A 12,467-nucleotide genomic window follows, 5' to 3' on the forward strand; every position below is an offset into this window, starting at 1 on the left:
CGGTTCAAATTCGCAACAAAAAAAAAAAAAAAAAAAAAAAAAAAAAATCGGGCCTAAAAACCTTAACCCACCGACCATAGTATTTTTAAAGTTTTTTTTTCACGATTCTGTCACGAAAATATAATTTGTATAAAGAACTCTCCATCCAGTCTAAAATCGATATTACCTGAGGTCGTTTCCGTTCATAATTAAAGGTGGTCATCACATTTAAACAACATTTAATGACATTTTTTACTTTTTGTATATTCTGGTAGAGAATTATTTAAGGAACAAAAAGACCGATTACATAGAGTTAGATTCCTATTTGAAATTTATATTTTATTATTTTTATAAAATTTTGTAATTACTCCCCTTTAATATGAAAGTATATAAAAAGCTGGGTATTTCTTTTTATTTCGATACAATGTCTAGTTTTACATTTGCATTTGATAGACATATCAACTATTGAACAATCTGAACCAAAATGCAAGTTTAAAAGCTGTGTGTAGCTTCTGAAATTATTTATTTCCAATCTATCTTGGTTGCGCAACCAAGATAGGCAAAGGGAGGTAATAATGATAATAATAATTTTTCAAACTTGCGTTTCTTATGAATTCCATCTAAATACATAATTTTTAATGCAAATATTTTACAAATATATTACAATATGTCTAATATTTATACATTTCCTTAGGCAAAGTATGTTTATCAAATTTATACTTACGATAAAATAACTATCTTGGTTGGGCAACCAGGATAGGAAAATGAAACTTTAAAAATACCTCCAGTGAAAATCTAATTTGTATTAAGTGTTAAGTGAACATAAATGAGTGTAAATGATCAGATGCTAAAGTTTCGAACAAATCCGTTACATGGCCAAAATCTGATTATCCACCTTTAATACACAGCGTGTCATCACGGGCGATGTTCATTGAATCTTAATTGCCGAGGTGTATTTCGTACACTGCTAGTGCCTGTCGATCTTTGACTCGAGTTAAAACATGCGATAAACCAATGACAGCTTTGGATGTAGAACGCATGACGTATTTTATCGGCAAAACTATTTAAGCTCCGCCTTTACAAATGATGATATACGTACGTCATAACTGACGAAATCCAAGCTAACCTCAAAGCGATGAAAATCATGTTTCACGGACTGAATTAATATTAGAGATATACATGAAAAAATATTCATCAGTTATCTTTTGTAGTAAAAACTTCGGAAGAAAGAGTGATGGGATATCCCCGATAATTTCCAAGAATTTTGAAATCATGAATGACGGTCCCGATTTAAAAGAAAAGACAACAGAAAACAAAACAAAGAAATTATGCACAAGCTCCTTTATATTTAATAATCCAACATCGCTTATAACTAATTCACACCTATTTACCCCTGTGGAGTGCTGTTTATAACAAAGCCAGGTGTTGATTTTAATGTGTGACAACTGAGACAGATATTTTTGAAAATTTCTATAAAAAATTATTTATCACAATCAAATTTAGATCAGAAAATATATTGGCTTTCACCTTTTTCTGTAAGTTTTTGAAATCAAAGTACAGTAATTGTTGCAGTATCAGCCGGCCGATTTTGGATAAATATTTCTCTTAAATCATTTTAATTAGAGGAAATGTCAAGGTAATTTTTTTTATCAGATACTGTCAAATGCTGTTAAACTGTCTTTGCACCATCATAATTTGTCCAACACATCCTTTAAAGTGGAGATTTGGTCAATGTCTACGAAAGTATCTGGACATACAATTTTGGATATCTGGATTTTGATCAATAAAAAATCAAGGTTTTGGATACGGATAGGTGAGGATGAGAATCAAACAGTTAATTTTCTATGCCTAAACTTGTATTATTTCTGACTCTGTACATTTTGTTTCAATGATGGTTCTAACAGTGACATTTTTTTGTCATGCCAAATTGTAAAAATTGATCTGGGGAATCTTGTTCCCCACAAAAGAAATATGAGTACAGGTTTAAGTCTCAGTAGAATTTTGAATTTAGATATACAGGAGTGCAATAACTATTTGATTTTGCAAAGAAGTACAACAAAGAGTTGAAGTGTGGTGACAAGTTAGATATTAGCATTTCAAGACTTGAAAAATGCATTCATGAACATGTAAACTCACTTATAATTATCTCCAAATTAACCAGGTGAGCTCATAAAAATGTGAAAATAAGGGTATATTGTATTTAAAAATGCAGTGGAAAAGATGTTCTTAAATGCTTTCAAAATGCCCTAGATTGCAGGAAATGAAGCGTTGAATTTCAAAATTTTCCGGGGGAGCATGCCCCCGTACCCCCCTAGCTGGCAGCCTAAATTTCTATTTCAGCCTGTTCAACAAAAACCTGTTGACAACCCTGATTAATGATGTCATAAGACGTTACTGTGACGTCAGCGTTCGACACTAACGGTGTCCCGGGATCCCGAGGACACCGAAAAATCCGCAAGGGATCCTAAAGTTCACAATTTCGGTGTTCCGTCGGGACTCTTGATTTTCAGATAAAATATGATTCTAAAAAAATGAAATTCCCCAGTCTTGTTCGCTCAAACATCGGTCTTTTTGCCAGGGCGTTCAGTTGACCCAAGGTCTCGGGTTTTGACCCGCGAAAATCGAGAAAAACTCGTATTTTACCCGCATAAATTACGGCACGTGCGTCGGCTTGACTCGCGGAAATTTAATTAGATGGGTTCCAAGTTCGATAGTTCTGCCCCCTGTCAATCAAAATCCCAGTGAATTTCAATATTGTTAGCCGGCACAAGCGGAAATATGGCAGTAGGCGGAGCTTCGTATGTTAATTAGCTACCGACAGATGTCAGTCACGCCACGCGCCAAATGACACATGCTTATCTCGCGGTTTGTATTTAGAACAATATGCCTTGTCATTATCAAAGGTGTTTATTGATGAATGTTTACAAGTTAATTGATAAACAATGCAGCCTTAGATTATTGTGTTTGTACCATTATTTTGTGTGCTCGATACGATTACATGAGCCAGTCGGCCGTTACGGTCTATAACAAATTTATTATCAACCCGAGGCTTTGTTTGGGCAAAACAAATTAAATAAGCAGAAATTATACATGGTATGATGAGAAAATAAAGTTAAAACAGTTATCTTTTCAAGAACTTTAACTGTTACTTTTGTTTTTCGTATTTGTCACTCGTTTTCTAGACCAACATTTTCGAACATTTTTATCATTTCTTACAAGATTTTTCTAGTACAAACTAAAATAAAAAGCCAATAAAACATCTGCATTTACGAAAAATATGATCACTGTTGCCAAAGCAGCTCTTATTTAGAAGAATTTGCTGATAATAAAAGCATGCAAACACTTAACCCCACCCACTTTTAGGCAATGTGCAAAATAAAACAACTAAAATATGAAATGTTTAAGAAAATCTGTTATGACCAATGTACTAGTTTTAGATAAAGTCTTTGGGAGTTGCATTAATAAGACCTAAAAAATCTTTGTATCTGGTAACATGCTCAAAAAATTAGGGTAGGTAGGTCGGAAACATTTTTTTTTTTGTTTTTTTTTTTTATTTAAGAGAGACTATTCGGAATTTTTTTTTTTATGTCAAAAAAATGATTACAAATAAGGGGGTTATAAGGGGGAATGAACTAGGCGGCATACATTTAGACGAACTACAACAAATGGCAGAGGAGTGCGATGGTAGTGAAGATGAGGGGGAAGAGGACTTGGACAGAAATGACATTATTCTTTTACAGCAAAAGTCATACAAGCTATTGTTGTCATTGATGAAAAATGGAAATAAAGTGGAAATAAAATACATGTAGTACTGTAAACAGTTGTGTTTGTTAGATTTTTAGCCCACCATCATCAGATGGTGGGCTATTAAAATCACTCTGCGTCCGTGGTCCGTCCGTCCGTCATTCCGTCCGTCCGTCCGTCCGTCCGTTAACAATTTCTCGTTATCGCATCTCCTCAGAAACTACTGGGGGGATTTTGACCAAACTTTGTCAGAATGATGTATTGGTACCCTAGTTGTGTCCCCCTGAAAATCAGTCTGGTTCAACAATTTATGAGTGAGTTATGGCCCTTTGTTTATTTCTATAATTTACATAGATTTATATAGGGAAAAACTTTGAAAACCTTCTTGTCCAAAACCACAGGGCCTAGGGCTTTGATATTTGGTATGAAGCATCATCTAGTGGTCCTCTACCAAGATGATTCAAATTATTTCTCTGGGGTCAAATATGGCCCCGCCCTGGGGGTCACATGGTTTATATAGACTTACATAGGGAAAACTTTGAAAAACCTCTTGTCCAGAACCACAGGGCCTAGGGCTTTGATATTTTGTATGTGACATCATCTAGTGGTCTTTGACTAAGATTGTTCAAATTATACCCCTAGGGTCAAATATGGCCCCGCCCAGGGGGTCATATGGTTTACATAGACTAATATAGGGAAAAACTTTGAAAATCTTCTTGTCCAAACCACAAAGCCTAGGGCTTTGATATATGTAATGTAGCATCATCTAGTGGTTCTCTACCAAGTTTGTTCAAATTATCCCCCTAGGGTCAAATATGGCCCCGCCCTGGGGTCACATGCTTCATATAGACTTATATAGGGAAAAGCTTTTAAAATCTTCTTGTCAATAACTACAACATTCAAACTTGGACCACATGTATATTTTTGAGTGGCAGATGAACCTTGACATGAGTTGACCTTAATTTTGACCTAGTGACCTACTTTCACATTTCTGTAGCTACAGCCTTCAAATTTGGACCACATGCATAGTTTTGTGCACCAGAAAAAGCTTTGACCTTGATTTTGACCTAGTGACCTACTTTCACATTTTTGAAGGTACAGGCGTCAAATTTGGACCATATGCATAGTTCTGTGTTTCAAAATGAAATTTGACATTGATTTTGAACTAGTGACCTACTTTCACATTTCTCAAGCTACAGCCTTCAAATTTGGACCACCTGCATAGTTTTGTGTACCGAAAAAAACTTTGACCTTGACATTGACCTGGTGACCTACTTTCACATTTTTGAAGGTACAGTCTTCAAATTTAGACCACATGCATAATTTTGGTTTCAAAATGGAATTTGACCTTGATTTTGACCTAGTGAATCTACTTTCACATTTTCTCAAGCTATACAGCCTTCGAATTTGGACCACATGCATAGTTTTGTGCACCAGAAAACACTTTGACCTTGACATTGACCAAGTGACCTACTTTCACATTTTTTGTAGGTACAGGCTTCAAATTCAGACCACATGCATAGTTTCGTGTTCGGAAATGAAATTTGACCTAGATTTTGACCTAGTGACCTACTTCACATTTCTCAAGCTACAGCCTTCAAATTTTGACCACATGCATAGTTTTGTGTATTGAAAAAACTTTGACCTTGACATTGACCTAGTGACCTACTTTCACATTTTTGAAGGTACAGGCTTCAAATTTGGACCACATGCATAGTTTTGTGTTCCAAAATGAAATTTGACCTTGATTTTGACCAAGTGACCTACTTTCACATTTCTCAAGCTACAGCCTTCAAATTTGGACCACATGCATGGTTTTATGTACCGAAACAAACTTTGACCTTTACATTGACCTAGTGACCTACTTTCACATTTTTGAAGGTACAAGCTTCAAATTTGGACCTCATGCATAGTTCTGTATTCTGAAATAAAACTTGACCTTGATTTTGACCTAGTGACCTACTTTCACATTTCTCAAGCTACAGCCTTCAAATTTGGACCACATGCATAGTTTTGTGTACTGAAATGAACTTTGACCTTAAGATTGACCTAGTGACCTACTTTCACATTTCTGTAGATACAGGCTTCAAATTTAGACCACATGCATAGGATCGTGTACCGAAACAAACTTTGACCTTGACATTCACCTAGTGACCTACTTTCACATTTTTGAAGGTACAGGCTTCAAATTTGCACCACTTGCATAGTTTTGTGTACCAAATTAAACTTTGACCTTAAGATTGACCTAGTGACCTACTTTCAAATTTCTCAAGCTACAGCCTTCAAACTTGATGCACATGCATAGTTTTGTGTACAAAGAACTTTGACCTTGAAATTGATCTAGTGACCTACTTTCACATTTCTCAAGCTACAGCTTTCGAATTTGAACCACATACACAGTGTTGTGTACGGAAATGAAATTTGACCTTGGGCTTGTCAATAAGTCTTGAAATTTGGAACACTCAAAAATGGCACATTGGTGGGCGCCAAGATCACTCTGTGATCTCTTGTAGTTTTTTCATGTTCTTACCACATTTTGTTATCAGGGACTCCTAATTTTCAGCAGGGATTCCTAAATTTCCCAGCAGGTATTCCTTCGGGATACCTGGCAAAAACGTTAGTGTTGAACGCTGGACGTCGCACGACGCCATTCTGGTAATGAGGAAAATTCATTCCGTTACCTTTCATTTGAGACCAAATTTGTCAATAGTGAAGCATTTTTGACAAAGTTATTAACATTTGTTAAGTGGACATATATTTTGAGCCACCCTGTATATAGAAATTTATCTCATATTATTCCATTAAGCGCTTTTAGTACACCCAGTTTTGCCAAAGAACTGGAATCACAAGACATGTACTCATTTTATTTTAGCACCACCAAAATTTGTTGTTGAACCACTCTCAAAGGATGTACCAGTAGGAAGTGATGCTGTATTGCAGTGCAACACGACTTCACATAATTCATATACTCAACCCCCAGTCTGGTTCCTGAATGCTGTACCACTCATAGGTAAGCCCCAGTCAGATTCCTGAATGCTGTATCAGTTAGGGCTGTCATCGATAGAAACGATATCGATGTATCAACAATATTTTTTGGTCGATCGATTATCGATTCCCATTTTTAAAAATTAATATTTTACACAGAGAAAAAATGCTCTCCAGATAAACACTCAGACCCTCTAAAACAACTTTTCTGCCTGCAAAAATGCGCCCTAAGTAACGGAAGTTGTCAATAAAGGTCATGTCTAAACTTGTACTGTAGCAGTCTTTTCCAACTAGTCGGCACTACCTGTATGGGGAAATACATAAATACAAATACAACACATGAAAAGCAGGCAATTAAACTAATAATAACAGTCTGATTCCAGTATATAGCATGTACATGAACAAATAAGTTTTTACTCTAACTTAATAATCGATGTATCGTCGATATCTGTCTTCCGATATATCGGTATCGTCAATATGACAAAGACCAAATCAATGACAGCCCTAGTATCAGTTATAGGGAAGTCCCAGTCTGATTCCTGAATGCTGTACCATTCATAGGTAAGTCCTAGTCTGATTCCTGAATGCTGTACCATTCATAGGTAAGTCCTAGTCTGGTTTCTGAATGCTGTACCACTCATAGGTAAGTCCCAGTCTGATTCCTGAATGCTGTATCAATTATAGGGAAGTCCCAGTCTGGTTCCTGATTGCTGCACCATTCGTAGGTAAGCCCCAGTCTGGTTCCTGATTGCTGCACCATTCAAAGGTAAGCCCCAGTCTGGTTCCTGAATGCTGCACCACTCAAAGGTAAGCCCCAGTCTGGTTCCTGATTGCTGCACCATTCAAAGGTAAGCCCCAGTCTGGTTCCTGAATGCTGCACCATTCGTAGGTAAGCCTCAGTCTGGTTCCTGATTGCTGCACCACTCAAAGATAAGTCCCAGTCTGGTTCCTGAATGCTGTATCAATTGTAGATCAAAAAGATTTAAAAGTAAGCCCCAGTCTGGTTCCTGATTGCTGCACCATTCGTAGGTAAGCCCCAGTCTGGTTCCATTCAAAGGTAAGCCCAAATCTGGTTCCTGATTGCTGCACCATTCAAAAGTAAGCCCCAGTCTGGTTCCTGAACGCTGCATCAATTGACCTTACGCCAGTGTTGATTGACAGGTTCCAACTGACCAATCAGATAACAGAACTGATAAGCCTTGTTGTTAGCCGCCATTTTGTCCGTCAAACTTAGTGCCGGACTCGCCAGTCAAAGAATATAAATACCACCGAAAAATCGTCCAAAATGGTAAAAAGGTGACGTTACGACACCTTTACATCAGACACAGGGAAGAGAGTGTAATATTAGAGCGCTTCCCTTTTCCAAATCCACTCTCAGACCTCGAATATTGTCAACGATGTATCAGGCTCTGTGGACGTCCTCAAGAATAGTTGATCTTAAAAATCTTATAAGAGTGTTTAAAAGCAAAGCAATTCGACTTAGCACTCATTGTGTTATAACGTTTTAATTATTTCATTTAAATCAGTGTAAAATTCTATGAAAATTAACTTTCTTATTTAACAAAAGTGCCTAGTATTCTTTATTCAATAGTAAAAATATTCCATCAGTTACCAGAGTAACTGGTATGTACTGATAAAACACAAGTATTTGATGTTCTATATTATTGAATGGTAACGTGTAAATATTATGCCTTAATGTACCGGAAACAGGATTTATGCATTTTTTAAGGTTTACATCAATCTCCCACTGGTGTATGTTAAGTCATACCTGGGTGATAATACAACAAATAATAAACATGATAAAAAACTATGACTAAGATTTTTTTAATGAGTCTAATCAACAATTTTCCAGGCGCTCAAAGTTTTAACTTAGCACTCGGCGTGTGCTTTCGTTCTAAATTTCATTTTAATAGACAGCGTTAACTTCGTCTAAAATTCCAGAAAAAATAGCATATTTCGTATAAAGAAGATATGTTCTTAAACAAAAAATTATACATTCATTCTGTATACTTATAAAGAAATTTGGTAGGCTCAAACATTGTTTTAAGCTGCGATGCGCCGGTATATGTCTTGAAATATGAGTATGGACTATATCATCGCCTTGGACTATATCTTATTTTTTTATCATTTACACGTTTTAATTCTAATAAGGGAACTTTCGTTACTTATACTTAAAACACATCATGTCTAAGTATTAGACATTAAATGCTATGTATCTGAATAATGTTGAACAATGATATGAGCATCTTAAATGAGTTCCGGTATTTCGAAATCCGACGTTTCTTAAATGACACAAGTGACAATTTTTACATGTAAATTACCTTATTTAATTTATCTAATTATTTTGAAATAGGATTCAGAATCCACAGTCTGATTTCAACCTTAATTAATAAAAATCAATGTTCTAGTCTGCTTAATATAGTCATACCCTACATATGTAGATTTCCGGGAGATCGAAATTTGACGTTTCTATAATGAAAAAGAAACGGACAATTAAAAAACCCCCCCACAAAATCAGCTATAATGGTTTCAGAGATTTCCGTCTTTTTTACGTGTTTTCCGCTCGGCCCCCTTCCTTGTTTAGTTTTCCTCATACTTTGGTGCAGTTCCCGGCTTTTAACAACAACGTATCCTTGTTTTTTGTAGAATTTATGTTTCACTACAGAACATCCGCTTATTAACGATTGTGTTTTGTCTTTTCACTTTAGAAATACATGTGAATTGAGGTAGCGTACGCCGAAATCAACTAGAATGTCCGGCAAAATATTTCTGCCGTTGCCATTTGATTCCTTTGTTTGTCGGGCCTAGCATGAATTGTTCCCCCTGAAAACTGGTAGGCGTGGCTACAGGCTATCTGGCGTAAGGTCAATTATAGGGAAGCCCCATTCTGGTTCCTGATTGCTGCACCATTCGTAGGTAAGCCCCAGTCTGGTTCCTGATTGCTGCACCATTCAAAGGGAAGCCCCAGTCTGGTTCCTGATTGCTGCACCATTCAAAGGTAAGCCCCAGTCTGGTTCCTGAATGCTGCATCAATTATAGGGAAGCCCCATTCTGGTTCCTGATAGCTGCACCATTCATAGGTAAGCCCCAGTCTGGTTCCTGATTGCTGCACCACTCAAAGGTAAGTCCCAGTCTGGTTCCTGAATACTGTATCAATTATAGATCAAAAGGATTTAAAAGTAAGCCCCAGTCTGGTTCCTGATTGCTGCACCATTCAAAGGTAAGCCCCAGTCTGGTTCCTGAATGCTGCATCAATTATAGGGAAGCCCCAGTCTGGTTCCTGATTGCTGCACCATTCGTAGGTAAGCCTCAGTCTGGTTCCTGATTGCTGCACCACTCAAAGGTAAGTCCCAGTCTGGTTCCTGAATGCTGTATCAATTGTAGATCAAAAGGATTTAAAAGTAAGTCCCAGTCTGGTTCCTGAATGTTGTACCACTGATAGTTATGTTTCTCACCATTCTCACTGGCCAAGTGATTAAATTGGCAGATAGATTCATTTTACCCTCACTGCTGTGGGTTGAGTTGAGTACTGGTTGTATGTTCTCAAGTACGACACAAGTACTGGACAATTTGATAATTGTGAGTACTAAATACCTATTTTGCTAAAACAAATTCAGTATTAGTCCCAGTACTTGTTAGTTTTATGTGAGTACCACAATATAGTACCACAATATAAATGCAAAAAATGTTTCTTTTAAGTTTGAAGACGATTGTGTTCTGCTGCAGTAGGCATAGAGCAGTGGTGGCATTTAGTTTTTATGTCACCAATTATACCATCATGTATGTCAGAACGTTATTTTGATGTGTTGCATAAGTCAAAATACCAAGTAACGAATATAAAATAAGTGTTGCCTACTTTTGTGTCAGTGGATGGAAAACAAGTTTGATATGCTTCAAAGTAAAGTATATTATATAATGCTACTTTTACAGATTTGACATATTGATATTTGTCAGCTGACAGATTTATATTTGTCAGCTCACATATTGATATTTGTCAGTTGACAGATTGATATTTGTCAGTTTATATTTGTTAGTTGATGGATTGATATTTGTCAGTTTTACAAATTGGTATTTGTGAGTTGAAGGATTGATATTTGTCTGTTTGATATACTGATATTTGTCAGTTGACATATTAAAAGATTTTAAGCACTGAAAGCTGTACTTGTCTATAAACAGACTGATACAGAAAAGGAAAGAAAAATTGTTTTTACTTGGTATTTCAGGCTGCCCTGATCGCCATTTTGAATGTAAAAAACCGAAGCCCAGTGGTTTCTCTGAGTGTGTTCATGAGAAAAAAGTATGTGATGGCTTACCCGATTGTCAAGATGACAGTGATGAGCAATTCTGTCCTGGTAGGTAAACCTTGAGTCCTTCATATACTTTGTAAGGTGTATGATTTTTAGAACAATTACATATTAAAGTGTATGAAGAACTATCCTACTTTTGTCCATATCTGCATCCACACTTTTGTTAAATGTTTTGATGCACTTTCACAATATCTCTTTTATTACTTAATGAATTTGCTTTAAATTTAAAATTGTTATTCCTCATCTTCACCTACATCATATGACACAAGGGCCATAACTTGCACCAGTATTTCTTGAATTGTGCCTCCTTGTTACCTCGAATTTCAGGTTGATTTTGATACAGTTCTGCTATAACTTTGTTATTATGTCTCCCACCACACAGTGGTGTGGGAGACATATTGATTTACTCCAGTCTGTCTGTCTGTCTGTCACAAATCTTGTCCGCACACAAAGTCGGAACATTTCTCATCCGATCTTCACCAAACTTGAACAAAATGTGTTTGATTGTAAGTCCTTGGCCAAGTTCGATAACTAGCCAAATCGGCCCAGGCACTTTGGAGTTGATTAGGTAGTTGTGGGAGACATGCGCTTTTCTCAAAAGCAGCTCTAGTTACAAAATGGATTTGAATCTCTTCCATGTAATTGTCGTTATATGACACAAGGCCCATAACTCTTGCACAAATATTTTCTAAATTATGAACCTCTTTTACACAGAATAATGTCTCCCCCAGGAGACATATTGTTTTTGCCCTGTCCGTCCGTCCGTCTGTCCGTCCGTCCGTCCGTCTGTACGTCACACTTCATTTCCGAGCAATAACTGGAGAACCATTTGACCTAGAACCTTCAAACTTCATAGGGTTGTAGGGCTGCTGGAGTAGACGACCCCTATCGTTTTTGGGGTCACTCCGTCAAAGGTCAAGGTCACAGGGGCCTGAACATTGAAAACCATTTCCGATCAATAACTAGAGAACCACTTGACCCAGAATGTTGAAACTTCATAGGATGATTGGTCATGAAGAGTAGATGACCCCTATTGATTTTGGGGTCACTCCATCGAAGGTCAAGGTCACAGGGACCTGAACATGGAAAACCATTTCCGATCAATAACTAGAGAACCACTTGACCCAGAATGTTGAAACTTCATAGGATGATTGATCATGAAGAATAGATGACCCCTATTGATTTTGGGGTCACTCCGTCAAAGGTCAAGGTCACAGGGGCCTGAACATGGAAAACCATTTCCGATCAATAACTAGAGAACCACTTGACCCAGAATGTTGAAACTTCATAGGATGATTGTACATACAAAGTTGATGACCCCTATCGATTTTGGGGTCACTCAATTAAAGGTCAAGGTCACAGGGGCCTGAACATTGAAAACCATTTCCGGTCAATAACTTGAGAATCTCTTGACCCAGAATGTTGAAACTTAATAGGATGATTGGTCATGCA

General features: G+C 36.9%; 1 protein-coding gene across 4 annotated transcripts in view; it reads left to right on the forward strand.

Moving 5' to 3' along the window:
* Positions 1-12,467, forward strand: part of LOC123540990 (uncharacterized) — an 84,817-nt gene that overhangs the window by 42,568 nt on the left and 29,782 nt on the right. For all 4 annotated transcript variants that reach the window (XM_053527245.1, XM_053527246.1, XM_053527247.1 and 1 more), the window contains exons 10-11: positions 6,596-6,733; positions 10,932-11,060. In XM_053527245.1, the coding sequence (XP_053383220.1) occupies positions 6,596-6,733; positions 10,932-11,060 (267 nt within the window). The remainder of the gene's footprint in view (positions 1-6,595; positions 6,734-10,931; positions 11,061-12,467) is intronic.

This window comes from Mercenaria mercenaria, chromosome 16, assembly GCF_021730395.1.
Source record: "Mercenaria mercenaria strain notata chromosome 16, MADL_Memer_1, whole genome shotgun sequence".
Classification (NCBI taxonomy): Eukaryota; Metazoa; Mollusca; class Bivalvia; order Venerida; family Veneridae; genus Mercenaria; species Mercenaria mercenaria.